We start from the raw sequence: 27,964 nt of genomic DNA, 5'->3' as shown, positions 1-27,964 counted from the left end.
TGTAGGAAACAGTGTAAAGAAAATCTGTGGGTTGAGGGGGGTACTGTATAAATGAAAATGAAGCACAACAAATAATCATCAGTAATAATAGAGAAAAGCTGGCAATGAACTGCAATTCTTTAAAACAAATTGTGTTTATTAAGCGCTGAAACTGTAACACCGTGGGTCCAGCACCATTTGAAAGCACTGGCCACAAGGCAGGAATACACCCTGAACATTGCAGTCTATAAATATATAGGAATATGTCTTCCTAGCTGATGGCAACACTAATCAAAGAACGACCCATCTGTTTTTGTCTTTCACAGAAAAATTTCTAAATAAACTGAAATGACATATCAGCACAGATCATCAGGACATAGACTACACTGTCATTTTCACATAGACTGTACAGCAAATGACTATAACTTAAGCATTTACATCAAACTTATGGTAGAACACTTACAGCAGCCCGGTGACAGAAATGCCAGTTCTGCATTTTAACATCGTTGAAATAAACATATTACCACAAGGAAGCGCAAAGACAGATGAGATGGAATGTGATATGAAATGATGTAAACAGCAAAATAATCCAACTTCTTACATAACACCATTGATCTGGGTCTGAATCAAAAACAAAGGTACGTCTGGTCAGAACACAGTCATTATTCCATTAACTGAGCATTTTGGCACCACATGGCCAGCGCTTGCAAGTATTTTTGAGGTCCTTTGCACCAGTCTTTAAACTCAACCGAGCGTGTGACGAAAAAAAAAATCTAACAAATCCAGAAAGAAAACTGCCTGTACTCGCAGGTTCCAGACCTTCACGTATGAGTGCTGAGAGTGAGCTGTTCACAGCAAACCACAGACATGGGAGGCAAAGTTACACAATGCACTGCAAGGTGGGAGATGAAGGGGCATGCAAGCGTCCGTTACAGGGCGAAGAGGACACCGATGCTCATAAACAAAGCGTCCTCAGTCCTATGGAGTTCACAATGGTCCATGTGTTTGCTGGACAAGAACAGGTGGAAGTTGGGAGTTGTCATTGGTAGACAGAGGCCATGGCAAGCATCAAAGGAGGCCTGGTGGGAAACAAAACATCAGTGTTGGTCATAAAAAGCTTCCCACATTAAATCAGTTATAATATATAAAATATTTATTGGGCTTTTTATGCATGAGGATGCAAAAAATGTTTAGTTACCTCATCAAGTTAGCCATTATCCTGCTTTTGTGTCCACTAGCTGCATCTGCATATTGATGGGCATGGTCTCATGTCCATATCCACCTTTTGACTGCATTTGGTTCTGAATTGAGTTCACCTAAACAAAGGACAAATATTTAGTAAAAGGGACAATACCATATCAAACTCTAATAAATTATAGGTTGTATATTAACTACATGTCTAGATCATCAGTTTGTCTATTTGCATTAATATAGAATTGCCCCCCCCCCCCCCCCACCCCACCCCTACAGCCATAATAGTCTCAAATCTTCCAGAAAATCTTTCCACAGTATGTGTTTATGGTTTTAATACATCCCAAAGTGCTCAGTGGGGTTGAGGTCAGTCTATGTTTTATGGACCTGGTTTTTTAAACACGAGTCATGCTGGAACCGCTGCCACAAAGTTGAGGTAATCTATTTATTTTCTATTATAGTTAGTCAGCTTAGTTTTTATAGTAAGGACTTTTTAAATAGGAATGAAGTCAAACATGCTGCAGTGAGTTCTGTTTTGGACGGGGCGATACGCGATTTCAAGGACTGGTCGGGGCGCCTGTGTGAGTAAGAAGGGGGAGTCACAAGGAAATACAGCTCTGTGTGCCAAGCTAACACTGGCAGGTGATAGGAAAAGGCAGCAGATTGGACACGTGTCAGATGGGGCATGTGGTGATCTGGCCCTTGATCAGATCGGGGGTTGTGCAAGCGGCAGTGGATTCACAATCGGAAATTGGAAAAGACTAGATTGGGAGATAAAGGTGGAAATAATCCAGAAAAAAGAATCTGTTTGGGAACATTTGATGAATCAATTAAACATCTAAAATCAAACTAAACCTGGACTGTAACATTAACCATAACCAAATAATAACACTATTAAAATATGACTACACTACTATACTTTTTTATTATTATTTATGCAATTTCTCCCATTTTCTCCCCAATTTAGCATAGACAATTTGTCTTCTGCTGCTGGGGGATCCCTGATTGCAGTCGAGGTGGGTATATTGCTGCTCACGCCTCCTTCGACCCGCGCACAGCCCTTAGCAGAACCCTCTTCCATCCATGCACTCTGCACAGGCGCCTCTCTATCTGCCAATCAGGGTCCTTACACAGAGTTTGAAGACCCCACCCAGATAGTCCGGTCATCCCGCCCTTGCAGAGACGTGTCCCTGCCAATTATGCCCGCTAGATGGTGCCCAGCCAACCGATGGCAACGCCGAGTTTCGAACCGACGAGTTCAGAATCTCAGCGCTGGTGTGCTAGTGGAATATCCCGCTGCGCCACCTGGGCGCCTTCTACTACTATACATTTTTGACCAAAACCTGATTTAAAATAACCTGGTATATCTCATTTAATAAAACCAAGGTGGTATGCTTTAAAATTCATGACTTACAGAGTCCATGCCACTGAACACATCTCCAGAACCCACATGTGCTGTGTGGACAAAGTTTGTAGGTTCCCCAATCATACTCCTGTCAATACGCCTCCGCCGCTTCTGTAATGAAAACAGAGCATATGTCAATAAATAAATAAATCAATTAAAAACAAAAGACTAACAAGATGAAATCTAAATGGAGAAGTTGATGACACAGAGCTGCAGCTTGTTAGCACAACTTGCGAGACATATGAAAGAGAATAACGATGAATCCTTATTAAAATACTGACATTTACATTTTAGGGCACTTAGCAAATGCTTTTACAACTGTTACTGATGACATGCAATTAAGGGTCTTGGTCAGGGACCCAAAAGTGGCAACTTGGCATGGGTGTGGCTTGACCCAGCAACCTTTTAATTACTAGGCCAGTACCTTAACTGCTAAGCTACAACTGCCTTGAACGACTGTTTAAAATGACAGTTTAAAATGTTTAAAATGCTTATAAACCTTAATAGAGGGACATGTGCAATCAGTGCTGAGGTTGCTTGTATGAGCCCCCTTTAGTACAGATTTATTGTACAGCTGAGAGTTTAAACTCAGTGTCTCGTATAACCACAGTCGTGTGAGTAGATGTTCCTCCTCTGAGGTTTAGCCTGATTAAAAAGTAATAGCTTGTGCTATGATGTTGGGGTGCTTGTTATCAGCATCAGTAAATCCTTCTGCTACTTAATAACTAGGCAGCAGCTGCCCACAAACGTGCACTTGTTACTATGGCAACAGAGCAGCGGGTGAGTCAGTGGCATTTTACACCTCGCTAGGCAAGAAATAACAAGACCTGCAGTTGCATTTTCCAACCGTGGTCAGAACATTTCTGGGTTCTCCATCCATCTCAGTTATTATTATTTTTTTTTTTTTACAGTTGTCAAGGTGCAGTCCTAGAACATAATTATATGTTATATGACAGTTATATGACAAACCCGGCCAAAACAAACCTTTCTTATGAAGAAAACTCTAAGTGACTTTTGGGGTGCAGTAATCAAGTCAAACCACAAATATGTGTTTTTAAATTTAAATATTTTTGACATATTTTTTAAAATGCATTTCTCCCTTTTTTCTCCCAATTTTTAGTGCGTCCAGTGCTTACCCAATTGCGTTTTGCTTCCTCTCTAGTGGACTGCATCTTATCACCTTCAATCCCAGCTCTGGTGTGCTAGCGTATTTTATCGCTGTGCCACCTGTGCGCCCCAATTTAAATATTTTTGACAGTACTTTTTTTTATAACAAACAAAAACTTTTCTGTTTTCATTTCACTTTCATCAACCGCTTTATCCTGGGCAGTTTTCTCCTGGTAATAGATCGTGCAGTGTGTGACCCCCATTGCTGATCAGTGTGAAAACCACAATGACTTAAAAGACTCCCGATTACAAGAGATCTATAGTTGTGTAGTGTGAACTGTACAGCAATCTGAACACCTTGAAAGTCATGTAGTGTAAACTTCTGTTAAATCTTTTTTATCTACTCATCAGGACTTAAAATACAAGCCTCCAACTGTGCAATAATTTAGCTGCAAGAAGGATCAACTTACAAAATGCTACTCTGGCCTAAAGCCTGTGTAAAGTGCAGGTCAATCAGAGGAATCCCTCCCTTAAAAATAGCATTGTCTGTTGGAGGGTATGAAGTCTAGCTCTGAAAGTTACCCTTCCATTTTTAAAGCAAAGGTTTTTTTTTTGGTTTTTTTTTTGGTTTTTTTTTGGGTGTGGCGCTCAGGTGGCACAGCGCTAACTTACCACATCAGAGACCTTGGGAGCTAAAGTTTAAACCTATGGTATCGACTTGAAAGATGTTATAACCCTTGCGGGGCATTCAACAGACAAAACAAGCTGTGTCTGAGACAGGGAGGTCAATGTGGTTTCATTGCCACTGCAGAAAAGCGACCATAGCTGTCAGGTTAATGCACCAGCATGAGTGGTGGATGATTCCACATGCAAATAAAGAGAAGCAGCCAATGACCACACATGTCTGAGGGGGTGCGTGATAGTCTGCAGCTCTCCTCCGCCCGCTCAGGGTTTGGAGATCATAAGACAGCCATAGACCAAAATCACATGTATGTGGCTCTAAGAGATTCATTGCAGATGACACATGCGTAGGTAAACCATGAAGAACTGAAAATTACCAGCAAGCATGAGATTATAGCATGTGGGAACACATGACACACCTACACAACATTAATATATGCAATTTTAACCAAAAACCACTGCAGGGAAGGACTTCTTGTATGTGTAATGTGCCTGTGACTCTCACATGGCATACCTCATCTTTGAGGAAGTTAAAACTCTTATACAAAGGCAGGAATTCAAGCAGCTCTAAAATGGGAACTACGGAGGAAACCCGGCTAAAACGAGTGCAGCCATTGTAAGAATGTCACCCCCCATCCCCTTCCAAACAACCCAGCCCTTGTTAAGCCTTGTTGAGTCAGATTTGTATCTGTTACAAGGGTTGTATCAGTTACAGAGTCATTTTACAAATCAGTTCACAACGGCAGTGAGATCTGATGAATATCCAGTGCAAAAAAAATCACAAACCAGCAGGTCTGGGTTCTAATATTAACTTGGAGCCTAAAACCCTTTCTAGGTCTGGTTCAGTCTGTTTCAAGTTTTAGTTCTAGTCTGTTTATAACATATCTGCTACTGGTTTAGGAGGGTAGGGACCAAGGAGCCCTACCATTTTTTTAAGTAGCTACTTGCAACGTTGTAAGCCAGATCACACACTATGATATGGGTCAGTGTTGATCTATTAACAGAAATGACATTCCTTTCAAATTCCACTCTCTTTGACTTCTGGCCACAGATGGCATTGTTGAACTTCATTCATGAATTCATTAATTCATTGTTTTACCACCGCTTTTTTCAATTCAGGGTCGCAATTTACCGAGCAAAATGCAGGAAACAGCCTAGACAGGTCGCCAGTCCATAACATGGCAAACACACACACATTCACACCGAGGGCAATTTGGTAAGACTAATTGGCCTGACATGTCTGGCCTGCATGTCTTTGGACTGTGGGTGGAAACCGGAGCTATGGGAGGTAACACACACAGATACGGTACGAACATGCAGAAAGGACCCTGACCGCTCCACCTGGGATTCAAACCCAGGACCTTCTTGGCATTAGATTAGACAAACATTTCACAGTAGATAAAAATAAAAAAAAAACACTGAGCAAAAGAGCCAGTGTTCCCAACCCGGTGAACATGCCAGTGTCTGGCTTCTCTGACTCATTTAGCAGTTCGTCACCACATACAGGGCTTTAAAACACACGATTTCCCTGCAGTCGCTACACACCCCTAAGCACTTCCATCAGCTTCTAGCAATCCATGAACAGGGAGAGGCCAGCTGTTTAACCACCACCCACTTGCACTGCTGCTATCCTGAGAAATATTTTGCAGCTAGTTTTGGCTCTCTCAATGTTGTCTTTGTAGAGATAAAAAAAATGACGTGTCTTCAGCTCTCACGAGATCCAATCACCAAACCATCATCATCACATTCAGCCTACCGCAGCCTACTCACCGGTTCTGCAGTACTGCAAAGACATGCAATGATAAACTACTGAATGACTAAACTACTGGAGTTTGTGTGTTCTCTCTTTGATCATGTGGGTTAACCAGCCAGATTTTAGTTCAGATTCACATCAGAATAAATTAATTACATATAATCAACTGATAATAATATTTTTGTGTTCATAGCTATTGCTAGCATTTGTATTTTTCCAATATTGAGATCATACTGTATTAACAGGTTGTACACAAATGAATAATGTCATCTGACTCATTCAGTTTGACTCATTCAGTTAACTTATTTAAATGCTAGGAAGAGTTTCCTAGTCTTCATTTCATTACATATAATTTTTACCCCTGCTTTATCCTGGTCCGCGTTGCGGTGGGTCCGGTTTCCTGGGTGAAAGGCAAAAACATACCCAGGGGGAAGACGGTGATTATTAGTGGATTCCGGTCATCCCCTTACAGACATAGCCAATCATGTCTGTGTAGGCGCTTGTGTAATCATGTTTATGTAGCACCTGCTGAGAATTAAACCCTGATCTCGGTGGTGGTGGTGGGCTAGCGTAATGGACTACTTCGCCACCCCAGCAACCCTGATTCCTAGTCTTTAATTTAAGTGTTAATAATTCCACACAACACAAGCAATTTCAACATTTTGAACAAACACATTTTAGTAGAAACTAAAATCTGCTGTGTGCTGTGAGTGCACCTTGATGAATAAATGGCTGCAATTGTCCTGCATTAAACAGAAAGAACAAAAAGCCATGCAGTGAAGAAGAGGACAATGTATAGAGAAAAGCAGGGGTCAAATAACTGCCTGATCATCTACATGTCTGTAGTCAGTAACCACACAGGAAATGATCCAGACGTTCTATCTTGCTCTGCACTGCATTGTGTTACATAATTCTGACTGACTGCAGTTGCGGCACACACTGCAGCTTATCTGAACACAGAGCTCTGATCTGTTTCTTTAACAGATCCATTAATGTCAAATACGCTTTTACAACAGTACAGAGACACTTGAGAAATTGATTATAGCAAAAGTCAATAAATTAGGTTCCAGGATTTAGTGCCACCTTCATGTCACGTGTCTGTTACGCAGACCATCAGGTCTCTTATGTCCCTGCAAAGATGTTTAAGAACTTCCAGGTCAAGATCAATTTATATTCTGACCTGACAAATGTTAATGATGTCAGCATCACCATTTGGCTGCCCTACTTTCACACTGACATAAGCCCTCATGGGAAAAGTACTGAGACAAAGCATGAATTAAAAGTTATTATTAGACAGTTGTGGTTTATTATTATGGAAGAATTGTAATGGGAGAACATGCTGGCCTAACACTAATCCTCAGAAGAGTGGAGGAACAAAGATAATTGATCTAAAATAAACTGATATGATCACAGCATAACCAAATATCACTGGTTTAAAGATGTTATATGTGCAGTACAATATAAAATTATTGGTTAGGAAAATGTAACCAATGTTACAAAGCAATGTAAATATAAAGCTTTATTCATTTATTTTGACCTTTGGGTGGATTTAAAAAAGCAATTAATGTGGCATACACAAATGTAATGGCCTAATTAAAATTTTTTGAGCACTAAAATTTGCAATATATCTCTGTCCATCCATCCATCCATCCATATAGCTATATTTCAATCTATCTATGTATGACCAAAGAGTGTCACAAACTACCATGTGCCCCTCCCAACATGAGCGCAGTCGCCAACCACTTCTTTTTAACTGTAAGATGGGGTCTCACAGAGAGCAGTCTCATGTATGGAGTGTTAGGTCCTGTTTCTGGATCTCAAAGGTGGTGGGTTAGCGTAAAAGATTGCTGCACCACTTGAGCGCCAAAACATTTTTACATAAGGCAAGAACACAAGAAAATCAATGTGTTTGGATCTAAAGTCTATCACATTTGATTTATTTATATCAGTCTTCTAATAATAAATCACTACTGACCCCTTTTTTGTGGAATGCAACATTAAACAATTTTAACAGAATTTTTTTCTTTCAGTGATATTGTTTTTGCAGAGCAATATTGTACACCTCTAGGACTAACAAAGTGACAAGGATACAGATTTTTTTTACTTTGAGCAGATTCTGTCTCTAACTGATGTGGCATGTAAAGAAATACAGGGTATGCTTTCACTCTGTTTCACTTCATCTGACTTACTATCACCCGGGAAATATAACAGCATGATTAATATATCTTTTCCAAGAATTTTGTAGGACTCTCTGAAATGTTAAGATTACAAAAGATGGAATGTAGTTTCTGTCAGACTGTGTGTGAGCTTAACAATGTGTGAACAATTTTAATTCATTCTCAACATAAGAGCTTATCCAGAAGCATATGACAAGTCTAAACTGGGACACAGTTAGACACACATACACACCCAGACTTGTCTTGAGGCAAAGTAGCACCTAATTAAAAGAGCACCCTTATTCCAAAATATCAGTCAAAGTTAATACCAGGGGAAAACACTGACTGGCTGAGAAACATATTATTATTTTTTATCAATAATTTACAGGCTGTGTTTGAATATCATTACTTACTAAAGTACTTTGGTCTCCGCACTACTGCCGTGTTATTCAACTGTGACAATAGATGTTTGGAACAGAACCAGGCAAATTCAATGAGAAACCCCACACCCAACTTTCACTTGCCAACAATCATTACCAAAGCAGAGCAGGTAGAGGACAAGGCTGTCAATGGATGTTTACACCAAAAAACTCCAAACTGCAGCTTTAATTAAATGATTCATATTTTGCTTATATCACAATTATTTTGTATAGTACAGAACCAGAGGTATCATACTTGTACCATTTTAATTCTAATCTTTATTTTAATTCTCTAAAATAGTTCTAAATGACAAAAGGTGGACTTATGTAAACTGAGAGCACTGGCTGATGATTTCACCATGTACTTTGCGTAATGATTATTAAACAATATGCCCTTGTACGCTGTAACAAGGGGCGGCACGTTGGCTAAGTGGGTAGTACTGTCGCCTCACAGCAAGAAGGTCCTGGGTTCGATCCCCAGGTGGGGCGGCCCGGGTCCTTTCTGTGTGGAGTTTGCATGTTCTCCCCGTGTCTGCGTGGGTTTACTCCGGGTGCTCCGGTTTCCTCCCACAGTCCAAAGACATGCAAGTGAGGTGAATTGAAGACACTAAATTGTCCATGACTGTGTTCGATATAACCTTGTGAACTGATGAACCTTGTGTAATGAGTAACTACCGTTCCTGTCATGAATGTAACCAAAGTGTAAACATGACGTTAAAATCCTAATAATAAACAAACGCTGTAACAATAGGATTTTCCTTCATAGAGCTAAAGAGTCAGCCAAACCATCACAAACAGCGCAAGATTAACATTTGTCCACCAAACTGTTCCACACTATCGTAGGCAACAGTAGTGTTCCCCTGGAGTCCAAAAATCAGAGATCTGTCTATCAAACTGCCAGATGTTCAAGTGTGAGTAAGCTTATGACTAACAGTAACTTCCAAAAGCAAGTCAGAAACTGGACATTAAGTCTTTAAATCAATAACTATATCGTTCAGTTGAGCTGTTGTTCGTAGACCTTTTTATTCACAATTACAGAGCAGGTAGTTAACCAAGCAGCTCTAGCAGGAAAAGACTTTGTTGACTTAGTATCCAATGACTTAGTGTCCCTTTTTAAAAGTCACTGGGCTCTTAATTACAAATTTGTTCCATTCTACTGCCAGTGTTTGTTTAGGTTTGTCTGGACATTTTATAGTTAAATGGTTGATTTTATGCACCTGTTAGCAGTGCATGTGAATGAAGTAGCTGAACTCACTAATAAGATGAGTCGAATACAATACTTTGCAAAATGTATACGAAAGGTCCCCCAAAGAGGTCAAAATACAGCTTGAACTCTGAAAGTTTAAAAGTAATTGATTATTGAACTTAGCCACCTGCTTATCTTAGAGGTTCACAAATATGTCAGTCCACAAAGGTCAAAAGGCCAGCATATGCTAATTAGTGCTACTATTAAATATACCAACATAATTTGTTAAGCCATTTGAACTTTGTGCAGCCATGCCTTTTACTGTAGGGTTGCCAAGAAGTTGATTATGAAGCTAGTGAACGTGCCAGATTCTTTGCATGCTTTGGCCATAAAAGGTCTAGAATGGCTAAGCTCATCTCCTCCCAATAGTCGCTATATACAGAGCACCAGACAGGGAAGAGATTTTGGGATGTATACCATTTAGACCAGAAACTGTTCAGGCTGGGAACAGTTAGTGTATAACTAAAGTGTTCCATTATCAGTTATATTTGATGCAAATACAAATAAAAAATAAACAGTTTTGACCCACCCAGATGTTGAATGTGTATGCAGCAAAGTGGATTGTACTACAGTGCACCCTGGTACCATCTCTTCCATGAATAACTGATATGCACGAGTCTGGCTGTTCTGCATGATCTTGGAGCCAACAGGTGGACCATTTGTTGGACCAGTCAACCTTCTTGTATTGTTTTGAGGTCCAGTTTTGACGCCTGCATGTCTGTTGTAGGTGCTTTTGGGCAGGAGTTAGCGTGGGCACTTTGGCCTGCGGCTATACAGCCCCTACACAGAAGGTTTATCACCAGTATTAAAATTATCTGCAATTTGAGCCACAGTAGATCAGACATGCCATGGCCTTAATGTGTTCTGGCATTTATAAGACTTTGCCACCCAACAACCTGTCAGCAGTTTGTGCTTTGTCCCTCCTTGGACCACTGTCAGTGGGTACTCACCATGGCTGTCTCTGAGCACCACTTCCTGTTATACTTCAACCCAGTTATCTGGCTATAATAATTTAACCTTTATTAAAGTCACTCAGGTGTTTAAGTTGCCCATATCTGTTGTATTCCTGCAGCATTTAATTTGGTTTAATGTTTTAAACATGCTATTTGGGAATTTTGTACATTTTGAAGAAAATAATGGTTAATGGTCATTGTTCAGCTCCTGGGCAGAGTCTTTGTAGATGACTATGTTTCATAAACTTATGCCTCATAAACATGACAAAATACATAAATGTACAAAATACACAAGCTAAGACCATACCTGAGTGGAGCTAAACACCCAGCTTAGATTGACTGGATTTTGTAGATAAGTTCTAGTTATTTTAAGCTATGCAGTGACTGCTATGCAGTGTGGCATTTATACAAAATCTTATCTGTAGTAAAGCTACAGAGGCAAGTGGAGACAAACTGTGGCATTATGTGTTGTCACATTATCTTTCCCTGAAGAGGCCTGGTGATAGCATTTACACACTGAGTTAAGGCCGCTGCCTGAAATAATACTACCCAAACAGCAACTAACAAACAAGGTAAGCTCGCCACCTGCCCATATTTCCTTTAACAGAAAACAACAGAAGCAGCACCCTTACAAAACAACAAAATCACAAACATCATTGCGTGAATAGAAGCCCTGTACTAAATCAGCACAGGTGCTGCTCAATAAGCAGTGATCACTTCCTGTTTCCTGTGGTTTTGAATGGGTCTCTTGAGATGAAGAGTGAGAGACTTACCGGCTGTGGCTGTTCAGCGATGCAGCAGTTAAAGCACAACCAGAATTCACTCATGACTACCAATCCTAAAGTGCCGCTGTGCCAGCGTTTGCAGGGTTAAAGGTGAGAAAAAGCCTGTAATGAGGACGGTAAGCACAGCTGGCCGGACCCAGTAGATGATGACTGCTCAGATGGAGGTTGTGGAGGGCTGTCCAGGCAGAGAACCTGAGAGGGGAGAGATCCTTATCCTTACACAGGGAGACTCTCTTTGGTGGCTTTCAATGTTAAACTGCTCAGATCTGTAAAACAAATGTACAAAACATGAATAGTTTACACAGCTACAATCTGGACATCAGATGCACTCAGAAATGCCATAAAAGTTCAGCACATATGTAACAAATAAGTCAAGTGGGACAGTTTATTATTGTAAACTGAGAAGATTTAAATCCTAAAGCCAGCTTTTGCTTTTACAACACCAGAGCTAATTAATAGCTGGTTACGTATCCTGCTTTGAAGGGAAATTAGTGTTGTTGCTCATTACTGTGCAATTATACTAATATGTACTTTTGTGCAAGACTTCAAGAGGCTGCTGCCCTGGAAAACAGGAGCCCATTCAGAGCAAACAGCAGGCTATTTAGAACTGGCTGGATTTGGGCCATGGCAGCCACATACACAAGTGACAAGGGTTTGTATTGAGCTGTCTTGACCTAAAAGGCTCATTAGATGTCAGAACAGTCAGCTTTACCATTACAGTTCCTCACTGACTGCAATAACACAGTGCCAGGGGACAACAGGCCAGGCCAGGGTACTGGTGGACACATGAAACACCATCTGATCTGGATCTGGATCCAGTGAGATTCTAACTTAAGAATCATTATTCCATATTGAAATCAAAATTATATATTACATGATGCAATATGAAACCTTTGTTAACTAGTGAGTTCAGCCAATATGGACACAATATTCTGTACAATATTTAACAGAAGCATGAAATTAAGTCTGAACCGTTTACTGTTACTGATATATCAAAATGTGTTGTATATTCTTTTTCCTCAGCTGACATTTATTCGGTACTGTGTACTGTCTAAGAACACACTTGTCTCTTGGTCCCGTAGTGTCTTTCCTGTCTCTTTTTTACATAAAAAATCTCACTCGTATTTATTGTACTTCTTTGTATTTATTACACTGTTTTTATCTGCACTGTGTATATTGTACTTTTTGCACCACGGCCATTAGAGAACCTTGTTTTATTTCAACATCCACTTCTATATAGCTGAAATGACAATAAAAGCATTTTGAATCTTGAGCCTGCAGTCATGTAATCTTTATATATATACAAAAGAGCTCAATTATTTTAATGTAACATTGCCACTCAAAGTTATCTTTCCAAAAAAATGGTTAAGCTTCTTGGAGCAACAACACCTCTGCCGCAAAATGATGGGCCACTCAAGCCCACAGACTAAGTCTGCAAGAAATACACTGACATTAGCTCTATTCAGCATCCACACTACTCTGGAACACTGACTTTGATGTGAATCTTTTCCCTAACATAATGCCAGACAGCAATACCACTTAATGACTGAATGAAACCAAATCGCTGTAATGAGATAAAAGATTCTCTTTAGAATCTAATAAGAGCCTTCCCAGATAAGAGAAGACTATTACAGAAGCAAACGCAGACCTACTTTATTTCTAATCCCATGGTCAAATCTCCACAACCTCGGATCCATATTGTGTATAATGTATATGAACACAATATGAACACACATATGCTATCAAATGCAATGATCATGCAAACACCAGTACTGAGGCCTAATAACACTCTAATAACACACTAACTTGACTTTGTTACCAAGTCCAATGGTAAATCCTAATGGTAACCACAGCTGAAGCTATCCCAGCATGCCTTTTTACTCCACTTTGACACCAGCCACATAAGAAGTATTCAGCAGGAAACTATTCTCCAGTCAAAAAACCCATTGTGGAACTTGGAAGTCATTACTGTTCATAGTGTGGAATTCTAGCCATTAATGCTGTATACTTCACACAGAGGCCAATGCAGGTGTCACAAACCAAAGCGCTCCAAAAGAGCTTTTTAAGCCCAAAGCAGGTGCAACCCACACCTACCTTGTAAAAAATGTCCTTTTTTTTTAGTTTGAATGTAAGTGTCATTCTTTTGCCTTTCCCTTCAATGACCTTAGTTACTGCCCAAGTGACCTACTGTAACTGGAATCAAGCTGGGTCTGAGGCGTCACCGTCTGAGTCACTTCTGGTACCTCCACTTCTGCTCCATCCCACAGATGTGTTCTGTAATTGCCACTAGCAAGATCTAAGCCGACATGCTTTGATTTATGCAATTGTATGAAAGTGCTGGCTGGAACATAAACTATGTAGTGTGAATTTCATTATAGCTGCAGATGTGGGGGACAAATCTTGTAGACTTCTGAAGCAGCAAGTTCTCACAAGGGAGTTGTGACTTAAAAGGGAGTTGTTTGGCAAGCCCAAACAACACAATTCTGATAGTACAGACTTCCATTTAGTTTAGGTAACCACTTCATACTGGTCACAATCACAGTGGGGATCTAACATTTCCAGAAACACTGGGTGGGCAGTGTGCTAGTCTATTGCAGGGAATAACACTCTCACCCACACCCATCCATATTTATGGGAAACTCCGATTAGCCTATTCACCTACCAGTAAGGAAACTGAAGTACCTGAGGAAGACCCATTTATTAGTGTTGGTGCCTCACAGATATAGGATCTTGGGTTAGACATTATTTATACAATGAATAATGATGTAAGGGCTCCACAGATAATATATTACATTTAAACATTCTACCAAACCAGCTTAATGCACTTAGAAATGAGTTCTCTATTAATTATTTGGAAAATGAAAACAAATGACTATTTCACACACACTACATTGATAGACTCTGTACCCAAATTTTATTTTACAGGAAATCCAACATCCGTCTACTTCTACTAGGCGTCAGATGTGCCATTCATCTAACCAAAGGCCGTCCTGTACTGTCACATCTCACATCCTGGACTTAGAAGAGAGGCTTTGTCGACAGAGCTCAGCTTCAGACATGTGTGCCAAATATGTATGGAAATGAGTTGTTGAGCTCCCTGAACTCCATCCTCTGCTAAAATTAGCCGCTCCTTAGATTACTCTGTTGATGTGACTGTGACTGATTTCTTCTTTCTTTTTAATCTCTTTCCTAGAATAACCTGGAAAAAATCTGAAAGATACTGAAGCTTTGGATGGGTATGAAAGAAGAACTGGCCTGTTGGAACTGTGCAACTTTCAACCATTCTAATGCAGCTTAAGACTGGAGCTAACAGAAACGTCTTAACATAAATGTTCATATTAAACTTTAATTTATTTAACATTATTATTTTATGTTTGTTACTTATCAAACATGTTAGGACAGTGGAAGCTCAGGTACTGGATTAGTAATCCGAATGTCGTTGGTTAGAGGCCTGCATTTGCCAAGTTGCCACTGTTTGGCCCTTGAGCAAGGCCAATAGCACTCCATTGCTTGGATTGTGTTCAGTTGCAATTGTAAGTCGTATTAAATAAAAGTGGCTGCTCAGTGCCATCAATGCCAATGAAAAAATAGCATTTTATATTTATTATTAGTTATTTTAACAAAAACTTTCACAGTTATTCTCATAACACATTCACATTGGGGCGTTTGTTAGACACCTTCATTCAACACAACTTACAATTATGGCAAATACAATCTAAGAAACTTAGAAACTTAACTTAGATATTTTCCCACCAGTAGAGACTAATCAACAAGACAATCTATTGCATGCTCTTTAAATGCACAGCAATCCTTTCCATCATCTTACAAAAGGTCCCCAAGTCTAAATTCATTGTCCATGTGGGAGTAAAGAAAGACAGTTCATCGCTCAGGGCATGAATGGCTGACCCTCCCATGACACATTACTGTTAGGACTAGCGCTAAATTGCCTCTGAAGAAAGAGCAGAGGGAAGCGTTTTCCTGGGCTGGATGTCAGAACTGATGTGCAGGGATGTTTGCAGAAAAAGCCTCATTAGCGGTGAATCAGTTTTAAAAAGCAGGTCGAGTGAAAAAGAGATTTTCCACAAGATCTGCAGTACAAGAGACCAGAGGCAAGTGCAACCAGTGCTGAGTAAGACAAGTGTGAAGAAATGAAAGTGAGAAAATGAGAACGCATACCCTTATAAGAAGCTCTGCACAGACTATACCAAACAATGCCAATACCAAACATAGTTTTATCTGAAATTTCTCAGAACAAGAAACAACTGACCAATCAAAGAGCAAAATTAAATTAATGAAAGAAGCTCAAATAAAAAACAAACAAACAACAGAATCAAAATAATATTTTGGCAACTCACCCATTGCTGATACGGTAGTATAGACCAGCAGGTTGCATGCAACCAGTGTGTGACGGGGCTAAGGAGCACAGTGCTCCGAGTGCACTCCACTCTGCAGGAGGTCTTTGTCCTTCACTCAGTCACGGATCAGTGACCAAGCAGCATTTACTTGCTCCATCACTAACCCCCAATCCAACACTACACTCCTGCATGATTCCCAAATAAGCCATACCCCCAGTCCCACCCCTTGACCATCATCCTCCAGCACACCGTTCAGCAGAACCATGACGTAGGTAGACGTAAGCAGTTCTGTCCTCAACTTGAACAGCTTGCATAATGACGCCAGCAAAATGACAGCATTAATAGAGCTAACCCAAATTAAACTCTTAGACTTGATTTAAAAAAATACACACACAATGATCTTATCTTACAAAGCATACAGAACTTTACTACGAGTTGATTTTCTGTCCCTGCTCCAAAGAACTTTCCTATAAGACCCCATAATTTAGCAACCATTACAGTTATCATAAAGAGCTGAGGAAAATTACAGGTCAGCAAAAATAATCAGGCATGATCACATATCATTTATCAGGAACAATGTAGTTCTTTCTTTTGCCAGATTTACTTGCCACAACACCAAATGGGAAAACTGCCTGCCTTGTTGCTGGAGATCAGCCCTCAAGTCCTCAACCCCAAGTCTTGTTGCCACAGCAGCCACAACCATTGAGAAAGGGGTTTGTAAGACATCACAATAGACCCACAATTTCCATTCTTCCCATCCTTTACCTCTCACTGTTTTAAAATGGGTTTTGGAGGGAGCGTCAACTCAAAATTTCCATACAAATGGGTGACACATTGTAACTGCTGCACAGGGTGTGAAAATGTCTGCAATTATTTGTGACCTGGATTTCTGCATCAATTACTAGATCTAATCATTATTCATCTTTATCATTTTGTTTTCATATTCTACCACTGTTTATCCTGGTCAAAGTCACAGTGGGTATGGTTTTTCCAGGATCACTTGGTGCAGTGCAGAACCCCAAGACATAGTCTATCATGTCTGGATATGGACGCCCTGCTATGGATTTGAAACCCGGCTCCCAGCACCTGTGAGCTAGTGTAACTGACTACTGTTAGTGTTGACAAAGCATATCCAACTTAAAAAGCAAACAATCATAATTTTTATTACGTTATTAAACACCTTGATACATCATTCACAGACCATACTAGAGCCTCTGAGCCTCTCCAAATGTCAAGTATTTGTATAAAAAGATGGATTTATACATAATTCATGCTAAAATACAGGTCCACTTTCACTCCATTCCACTTTTTCCATCAACTATAGAAATGCTCAGGATTCATACAGTAAAGACACGCCATGACACCTCTATTAGAAAGCAGCCATGAGTCACAACACAGAGTTTACATTATGTTAAGCAGAAGCATTCCTGGTAAGCAGCGTGCAAACCTACAGCACTGAGAGGATTCCTACAATAACTAACATTCCTAAATGGATTTGACGTTCATAACTTTGAACGCTGTGTAACATTATTACATTAAGCTCCTGAATTCCAAAGTAAATGTTATTTTCCAGTATTTGTCAGAATGTCAGAAAGTCTTGTTTCTGCTTGTAGTGAAACTACAATAACAATTCCTTCTAAGGGATGTAATGAATTTAAACATTTGGCCCTGTTATTGCTTATAAAGAAGTTAATTGCCTCCAAACCTTGATTACAAACCTGGCATTTTTGTTAATGCAGCATTCTTTTCAGACCACGTCTTTAGATGGAAGCCTGTTGTGACCATATGGCACCTACTTTTTTATTTTCCTACTAGATAAAATAAAGAATCAGTAAAGTGAGTGACATCATAAACACTGACAGGAAACATGTGGAAGGCCTTCCCTAAAGAGTGAATTTAGCCGAGAAAGGGGGGCCACTTTCTATTAATAGCCATGGCTAAAAATTAAACAACCAACCAGCTCATTTTGATGTCTGATTTCTCTTTGCTCTATAGTTGTCTATCTTTACTGTACGTGTACTACTTAGCAACTGTTTTCAACCAACAGTGTCAAAAATGACTTCTTTGTTAGTTATTGGTTGATCATAAACATCCCTAATATGTACAATACTGAATACAAGACAGAAATGAAAAAAGTCCAGACTTAAGTATTTGCCTGCAGTGTATAAAATGCCTTTTTATTGTGCAAACTTCATGCTCTGTTACCCTCAGCTTCCCCAAGAAACTTTTGCAACTGCCAAGTTAAGCACTCTGTTCAAGGCAAACAGGGAAGTGGAACAAAGAAATAAAAAATAGCAAAATAGCATCACTGTGTAACACAGATACAGTTCCCCAAACAGCAATAATAATTTCTGCAACTACACACCCATATAAGATTACACACGAGATGTTTTATAGTGTGTATTTTCAACATACAGTCCAAAACTCATAATGCTGAAATCTAAACCCACATCATTTTGCTCATTGTTACATGATGTTAAAGCCAAACTATTTCCAGGGTTACCATCTATTTGCAGCATGTGTGTGATCTTAAAGCAGTTGGACTGCATCCAAAATCTATCTGCTTATCATGCCAGGGGCTACACTAATATTGTTATACTTTTTGAGGGTCAGCATCACTTGAGAAAACATAATGGAGTCAGAACATTTTCATGTCCACAGAGATATACAGTGGATTCAAAAAGTTTTTGGGACTCCAAATTGTGGTCAGGTGCATCCTGTTTGCTCTTATTATCCTTGAGATGTGTCTAGAACACAACTGGAGTCCACCCATTGCAATTTAAACAGACTGGACACGAGGGTCTTCGAGGGCCCACAATTTACACTGCATTGTCAGAACAAATACCAGGTCATAAAGTTCACAGAATTTACTGTGGAGCTCCACAAACTGTGGCAGGGAATAAATCAGGACAAGGATATAAAACAGTACATAAGACTTAAGTGTTCCCAGGACCAAAGTGGTCTCAATCATTTTTAAATGGAAAAAGATTGGGACAATCTTTAACCTTTCCTAAGTTTGGCTATCCAGCCAAATTAGGCAGGCGTGCAAGATGGGACCAAACTATTAGTCTAAAAGAGCTCCAGAAGTTCTGTGCAAAGATAGGAGGACCTGTTGGACGGACAAGCATTTCTGAAGCACTTCATAAATCAGGCCTTTATAATGGAAGCCACTGCTGAGTAAAAGGCAACTGACAGCATATTTGCAATTACATCAAGAATATTCAGAAACCTTAATCGTAATCACTTTTAAAAGTCATCATAACTGTTATTCAACAATTATCAACTCAGAAAACAGAAGACATTTTTCTCCTTGTCAATCAACAACAGCTTTTATGCTGAAACCCATTGTAAAGTTTTTGTTCTATAATACTAAAAGGAGGCCGATTTTATCTTATCTGCTAGTCTCTGAGCCAGACTTGATCTCTATATATGAATACACATCTGGAGAAATGTGGTAGTGAGTTCAATCAAAAGTGCAGGCTACACCCCAAATACTTTCCTACAGTCTACCCTTGTATTAAGTGCTTTTTAACCATTTAATATTAAACAAAACTGTCCTGAACTTTAGAAATTAATTCTTCACATTGAATATATGAGGAATTAGCCTACTGTCCAATTAAATGTCCTTGGAGGTCTGTACAGTGCTTACATTCTCCCAGTAATCTATTATTCATCTTTACCTCCTATAAAGGAATACCACTGAATCTGTAAGTTTTATGTAAACAACATTTAATATAGTGTCCGTTACTTATGCGCCATGCAGCAAAAACCTTCCATTACATTTTTGGTGACTTTATAGCCATGCTAGTCCTTTCCTTGCAGGAACTATACATTTGTACTTAACCAAAAACTTGTTTAGTTTAGGCCAAGTGGATGTGGGGCTTTGTACAAATGGCTGCATACAACTGCCATAGTCTTTACACAGGGAAAGCATTAGCAGGATAGAAACAATATAAGTAAATAATGAAAGTGCTGCTGATAAAGCAGACTGAATGTAGTGGCTATTATATTAATAGATATAGAAATAAAATTATTTACTATTTAAACATGTAATGATAACTTGTAGCTGATTGTTATTTTTTTAATTAACAACATTGTTTCTTTAATGTGGTGACACGGTGGCATGATAGCGCTGTCGCCTCACAGCAAAAAGGACTGGGGTTCGATTCCCTGGCCCAGCATATTCTCCCTGTGTCAGCATGGGTTTCCTCCTGGTTCTCTGGTTTCCTCCTAAAAGTCTAGAATAGCCCTAAGTGTAAGTGTGTATGTAAATGTGTGTGTATCTGCCCTGTGATGGACTGGCGACCTGTCTGGGGTGTTTCCTAACTTTCCTAATAGTATAAAAGCACCTAAGTCTGACACCCCAGGACTTTTACGTCCAACATTTAACGTCACTAAAATTGTCTTAACTTTTCAGTCAAGTGTTAAGTTGTTTCGTACATTACTGTAACAAACCTGACAATAGCAATCTGTGCTTAGGCACCTTGCACAGTGTCTTCACAATGCTTGTAACTATTTAAGGGTCACAAGAAATGTTTTATTCATGTTTTATTCATTTAGTTTTTATTATTAAATGCATGCAAGGTTCAGATAAAGCTTTTGTATTACTGTAAGCAGAGTAACAACCTTCCGTTCTTTTGACCTCAATGCATTTCAATGACAAAAGTGAGCGCATGTGGTTTACGAATGCTGCCAGCGTTTGAACAAACAACAAGGACCTGACTGAAAGAACAAAACATTCCTTGAGCTTAAGTCTCTCGTTGACCTGCTTCCTCGAACTTCTATCACGTTCCAGATCTTGGTCATGTGTGATAAGTGTTACAGAAAACATCTCTGTTCCCCAGACGGCTTATTTAGAGCCCCTATAGCATTTTTTATTATGATGTACTGTGAATACTATGTGTGATTTATGATGAAATGGTGCCTGGCTCCGAGGGGTCGACGTTGCACTGTAGAGAGAATTCTTAATCTGTAACTGTCAATGCAAAACAAGCCGTGCATCTTTCAGTGCAGTTTTTCTTCACTGCAGCTTGCACAAGATCAACCACAGATACCACCGGGACTACAGATTTGCCAGTCTGCTGCATGCAACGTTGTAGGGGGTTTCCCATTACTAAATGTTATGTCTTATGTGTTTCATTTGTTTTTAACCAGTTTGATCCCAATGTAGTAATAAAAAATGTAGTCATTTCATGTGTGCCAATTAACACTACATTCCCCTATTTTAATATAGTTACTAATCTGAAAGGATGAGGGATATTTTAAGAAATATAAAGCCAGCCACTGTGTCTTTTTAAACTGCTGCTCCTGCTACATCATATGGCAACCTGAAGGTTTGCATATGGTGTATGTTTAGGATTTCTTATAATGATGTCCTTGCTTAAACCAAATTAAATTATTTGTTTAATAACAATAAGTTGTTTGACAACATTGTGACTTAATAAAAAAAAAAAAAAAAACACAAGCTATGCTGGACTTTGGCTCCTCAAAATATCAGCAATACACTTCTGTACTAAGCAGATTATGCTATCCTTTTTTAAAATTTTATTTATGCATTTTCACCCCCTTTTTCTCCCGTTTAGGACGTCCAATTGCCTGATTGCGCCACGCTTCCTCTTCACCAATGCCAATCCCTGCTCTGATTGAGGAGAACAAAGCTAACCCACGCCGCCTACGACACGTGGGCAGCATGCCGTATGCATCTTATCACCTACACTATGACGAGTGCAGTGCAGCTCAGCGTTGTGTACGGAGAGACACACCCTGAGAGCACTCTTTTCTCATCTCTGTGCAGGCGCCATCAATCAGCCAGCAGAGGTCGTAATTGCACCAGTCATGAAAGAGAGACCCCATCCGGGTTAGTCCCGCCCATATCTGAACAACAGGCCAATCGTTGTTCATGTGGCTACTCAGCCTTATCCGGCAGGCAGAGCTGAGATTCAATATGATGTATTCGAGATCCCAGCTCTGGTGTTCTAGCATGTGTTTTTACCGCTGCACCACCTGAGCGGCCCATATTATGCTATCCTTGATATAATATAATAAATCTTTCCAGGAGTCCATAACTGACTAAAAAAGTCCTGTCTCAATCCACTCTTACTGAAATCTGAACTGGCTAAGCTTTACGGCTCAAGCATTATGATGGTGTAATGAGGAGAAAGCAAATGTCTCAATTCAGTTTCATTACAGAAGCTATTCCAACTATCTGCAGATTCAGCTTGGCTGACCTAAAAGGCAAATATTCATTAAGTGAGGAATGCATTACCAGGGAAACCAGAAACTAAAAGTGTTACCAGTAATTGGTGGATTACGTGCTGTCTGTTATAGGAAGTGACCACCATGGCCATGTTTTTGATGATTTAAGGAGTTCTTTGGGTCCTTACTTCATGTTTTTACGTAAAACCCTTATGCAACGAAAGACTGCTGACAAAAGCTTCTGTACATCTGTACAGCTTTGGCTGTGTTCTGCACAAGAAAAATTCCAATATTTTGGTTAAACAAGACAAATCAATTGTGAAGTAGAAGAACATTTAAAAAATCTCTGACAGTAAATAAGAAGAGGTACAATGAAAATGTTACAAAAATTAGCTAATAATTAGTCATATTAAGGGTTGAGGGTGTCCGGTTCCATCGGGAAAACATTGGGCATGAGGCAGGAACACCCTGGATAAGGCGTGTCTTCACAAGAACATCCCAGCAGATAAATGAGCATGCTTTTAAAGCATGAACCAGTAAAGAAATGGCACAGTGGCCGCGCTGGAACCAGAGCTGGGATCTCAAATACATCGAATCGAGTTTCAGCTCTGTCTGCCGGCTGGGCTGAACGGCCATATAAACAACGATTGGCCTGTTGTTCAGATAGGGGTGGGATATTAAAAGGTGTGTCTCTCTGTACACAGTGCTGATCCGCATTGCACTCGTCAAAGTGTAGGTGACAAAATGCATACGGCTGCTGCCCACGTGTCGGAGGGAAATGGAACAGTGTTTTTCCTGCGTCATGCCCAGTGTTTCCAGGTGAGAATATAGTTTAACATAAAGCACCTAAAAGAAGGGAAATCAAATGAAGAACATGGTTTTATAAGGAAATATATTTGAGCCAGATGGTTATTGTTTTTTAAATCTACAAATATATAAACACTGTGGTCTCTCTCTAAGAATTACACATTCAAACCACATTAAAAGCATTTAAGGGGGAATTTCTCACCTCAAAAAAATTACATTTCAGGCCCCGAGTAATCAGAGGTAAAGACCAAACCCAGCTCCCATAAGCTTTGTGACACCAACACTCTCCGATATGCCACTGTGTCTGTATTATGAGTGCACACAAAATGATCCAGAATACTAGAACTTTCCTTGGTTTAACATCTACTATATTCTGTTTATACCAGCCCCCACAAACTACACTAATCTAATCTAAGTCAATTTTGCTTCAATTTCACCTAAAGCGGTTTTCATTCCAGCAACATTCTTCAAATAAATAACAGCTAGAGCAGCATCATGAACTGTTTGTGAAAAAGCAGATGGTTATGGCTCTTGATTTGAGGTTCAGTTACTTTACAGAGTACAGACCCCACTTGGCATGAAGTCAGGGTTTCTACTCATTTGACGGACACACGGTGAATACGTAATGCTCTGGGTGTTTTTCCAGGGCAACATGACAAGCATGGGTTTCCAGATGTGTGGCCGTGGAGTTTAAAGATCATTTCTCATAACCCTGTTCCCCTAAGGTGCTGATATAAAACACACACTTCACACTCAGTTTGAAATCAAAAGGCCTGAGAATGATCAGCTCTTTATGAAAGCAAATGTAACCACATCAACCGGGTGTTAATGTATGGTTCTAAGCTCCGGGGTCCATAGGTCTGACAGCTCTGGTTCAGTTACTCGGCTGAACTTAAAGAAGAGGTTTGAGCTTTGTTGTGTTAAGTTGGGTCTGGCAATCTATTTCAGAGTTAATAAAATGAGGTTTATTACTGATTTTAATGTTGGCAGGTTCAAAGCTCACTCACTCACTTTCTTATCCATTTATGGCCGCGGGGGGTGCTGGAGCCTATCCCAGCTTTTTAATAGGAGCAAGGCACAAAGTAACACCCTGGATAGTGCGCCAGTCCATCGCAGGGTAGACACACATACATACACACACACACCCATTCACCTATAGGGCAATTCAGTGTCTCCAATTAACCTGACTGCATGTTTTTGGACTGTGGGAGGAAACCGGAGCTCCCGGAGGAAACCCACACAGACACAGGGAGAACATGCAAACTGCACAGAAAGGATCAAACCCAGGACCTTCTTGCTGTGAGGCAACAGTGCTACCCACTGAGCCACCGTGCCACCCAGGTTCAAAGCTGTAATTCAGAAATTTGCCCATTTCCAATGTGCATTTTGTATTCAGGATCCCAGACCATTACATACAGTGGATGTCTTAAACATAGCTAGATCCTTTAAAAATAAACATATGGGGTCCAAATTAATTAAATTTCCTCTGAGCCACAATATTTAGACTAAAATGCTGTGCTTAAGAATTTAGCTAAACAAACTCAGTACAATATGCTTAAGTGACGTGTATGAATGTAGTTACATGCATCAACATAGTCATGTTTGCTTCTAATGATTTCTCATGGATCCAGTAGCAAGCTCATTTTGAGATACTAAAGCAAACCAGCATTGATACTATTAAAATGATTTGTGTTCAGCAATTATTTGCCCTCATTAAAAATACAAGGAGGGTGTGCTTGGGTTGTACAGTGGTCTAATGCTCACCACTGCAGAATGTTTGAACTCACAAGATCAAATCTCAACAGAGCCACTGACCTAGCCAAGCGTCCACACAAACACAACTGGCCATGTCTGAGGGAGGTATGGGGTCAGATGGGGTTTCTTTCTGCTGAGATCTCAGGGACTGGCCCAGGCACCCATGTGAGTGGGGGTGGGGGAGTCACATGGAGCTTAGCATGGCTCTTCATACAAGATATGACTTTGTATCGCAACTCTGACAGATGATAAAAAGCGGCTGCAGAATCTCAAATGAATTCTCTCTCAGTAAATCATACTGCAGGTGTACTTGTGTACTGAAAGGCTGTCACCAAAAATAAACAAAAGCAGTTTATTTAGTGCAGTTTGAGAGCTTGAAGTGTCGACTGCTTGACGCTGGACTTTCCATTTGACTCAAACGACTAAGTAGGAATACTGAAAACAAGCTGGACTTTTATTCGTTACAGGCCCAGGAGGATTCAAACCCAAACACATTCTGATGAATAAACCTTTTAGGAGGAATGGAGTGGAAAACGGTTGCCAGACAGCCAGTAATGAAGGATGTTTATTAGTTTTTGTAACACACGTTTTTTCCTTAGTTATTACACACATTTTAACAAATAACAGCCATAAGATTTAACATTGTTTTTTCTACTTTAGGAAGGTATTTGGATCTAGAACAAATACCCAGTGTTTCCAGTAATTACCCAACATATGTAAATGTAAATAACTTAGCCCTGTTACTTTCTTTAATCATTTCACCACTGTCTTTATTAGGAATCAGCATTAAGGTATGTGATCATATTCTAACTTTACACAGAGTTAATAGTATAACTGAAATACTAACATGGATTAAAAATGAGCACCTGCAGCAAATGCTAAAACACCACTAAAAAAAGACATGCAATAACAGCACAATTTGCCACACGAGTCACCAACTTGCTATTTTTTGCCATATTGGTAGCATGAGAAACCTGTACATGTGCATGTAAGATTAATCCACTAACATCAACTTTACTGAGGGTAAATTAAGACAATATACTACAGCACTATTCCTGCTGGCATGCTTCAGGCTTTCAAGCAAACATGTTTTCTTTTAATTTTTGTATGTTTCCCCTTTTCCTCACACTCTATTCCTTTCAAATTCCTGCTTGAAACCCCTCTGCTTCTTGACCAAGAAGAGCCACAAACCAGCATGTGCATCCTTTAAAACACATGCAGTCCTTAGCTGCTTTATTTTCTCTGGAGACTCATATCGCACATATTGTCACCCTATGCCCTCTGTAAATGATCCACCACTTGTGTGTGGTGCTTCGACCAGCCAAGAGAAATCACATTTACAGTGGCAAAGACGACCCCTATCGACCACCCTCCCTCAGGCATAGCGCACTGTGTTTTGTTAGACTGTTTCGTTAGACCTTCCTGGTTGATAGTCGAGAGTTCAAGCTCTCAGTGATGTTGGGCAAGTGCATTAGACCACCACTTGAGAACTTTTCTTTCTTGACACTAGGAATGGCAAAGTGATATGGTGGCACAGTGGGACCTGCCTTTAATCCTTATCTTCAGTGTCTGTGTGGAGTTTTGCATGTTGTCCCTCGCCATATACATATTTGCTATGTTAGGTGTGAGTCAATGTAAATAAGTGAGCGTGTGAAACCCTGGCAAAACAGACCCTGTATATTCTGTATTCTATTCCATAGTTTCTATTCCCACCTTGTGCTTTGGTTTTCTAAATACAATGACCATTACTGAAAAAAACCTGTTAGTTGATATTCATCCCACCTAGCACTCCGCATTAATAGGCAAGAATCCAAATCCACCATTAACCTGATCAATATAAAGGTATTACTTTAGCTAAACGAATGGGTGAATGGATAAATGAAGTCATTTAAAAACTGGGCGGTCTCACATCTAGTGCTGGACAATTGGGTGTATATAGTTTTTAATCTTATTGCATGCACTGGGGTCGGCAAGAAGGTCCTGGGTTTGATCCCCAGGTGGGACGGTCAAGGTCCTTTCTGTGTGGAGTTTGCATGTTCTCCTCGTGTCTGCGTGGGTTTCCTTTGGGTGCTCTGGTTTCCTCCCACAGTCCAAAGACATGCAAGTGAGGTGAATTGGAGATACTAAATTGTCCATGACTGTGTTTGATATAACCTTGTGAACTGATGAATCTTGTGTGTAATGAGTAACTACCGTTCCAGTCATGAATGTAACCAAAGTGTAAAACATGAGGTTAAAATCCAAACAACAAACAATGCACTGGGGAAGCACAGTAGCTCAGTGGGTAGCAATGTCACCTCACAGCAAAAAAAGTCCTGGGTTCAATCCCCAGGTGGGGAGGTCTGGGTCCTTTCTGTGTAGAGTTTGCATGTTCTCCCCGTGTCTGCGTGGGTTTCCTCCTGGAGCTCCGGTTTCCTCCCACAGTCCAAAGACATGCAAGTGAGATGAATTGGAGATACAAAATTGTCCATGACTGTGTTTGACATTGAACTTGTAAACTGATGAACCTTGTGTTTATGTCATGAATGTAACCAGTGTGTAAAACATGACGTTAAAGATGACATGCACTAAGAGTCAAGACATGCAGAGAATTAGGTGTGTGGGTTTTGTTAGGTTGGTATAATTCAACCCCATAGCAGATTAAAAAAAGAACTGGTGGCAAAACACTGGCACCAATATGCTGGTTGTTATTTCAATCAATAAACCTTGGCAGGTGTGTCTATGTTTAAGTAGATTAAACTAAATCCTAATGATGCTCTATAATGCTTCATGAATGACGCTGTTGCTGACACGTCGGTAAACAATCAACGGACCCGCTAACAGGACAAACGAACATCTTGTACCTTTATTCTTATTAAAATAAATATAAAAACAGCTTCCTTACTGATCTGGGCGGCTTCTTATTCCAGAAGCTGCTGTTCCGTTGTCTCTTTCTTCACTGACACGCAGGCGACAGTCTCACCTGTGCTGTGATATTCTCCTGAGCACAGTCGACCAGTCTGTAACCCGAACAAACCCGAACAAACCCGAACAAAAACGAACAAAGCCGAACAGACTGCGACGTGGAATTTATATGAACCGACGATACACACAGCGCGTCTAATCTGGACTCGACACCGGTACTGAATGACTGCAGCCGGCTAAAACAGACAGGAGTAGCTGTGACAGAACAGTGAA

The 27,964-nt window shown here is 40.0% G+C and overlaps 1 protein-coding gene across 1 annotated transcript; it reads right to left on the bottom strand.

Annotated features, from left to right (window-relative positions):
* Positions 1-115: 115 nt before the first annotated feature.
* cdc42se2 (CDC42 small effector 2) lies at positions 116-27,885 on the bottom strand. Its single transcript, XM_063014288.1, has 5 exons — positions 27,672-27,885; positions 11,664-11,941; positions 2,585-2,686; positions 1,178-1,295; positions 116-1,058 (listed from the first exon to the last, which is right to left on the bottom strand). The coding sequence occupies exons 2-4, from the start codon at positions 11,715-11,717 to the stop codon at positions 1,194-1,196; spliced, it is 258 nt and encodes an 85-aa protein (XP_062870358.1). The 5' UTR covers positions 11,718-11,941; positions 27,672-27,885; the 3' UTR covers positions 116-1,058; positions 1,178-1,193.
* Between the last annotated feature and the right edge of the window lie 79 nt (positions 27,886-27,964).

The sequence above is a fragment of the Trichomycterus rosablanca genome, chromosome 18, assembly GCF_030014385.1.
Source record: "Trichomycterus rosablanca isolate fTriRos1 chromosome 18, fTriRos1.hap1, whole genome shotgun sequence".
NCBI lineage: Eukaryota > Metazoa > Chordata > Actinopteri > Siluriformes > Trichomycteridae > Trichomycterus > Trichomycterus rosablanca.
The sequence above is the reverse complement of the archived record's forward strand: the minus strand, read 5'-3'. Positions and strand labels throughout refer to the sequence as shown.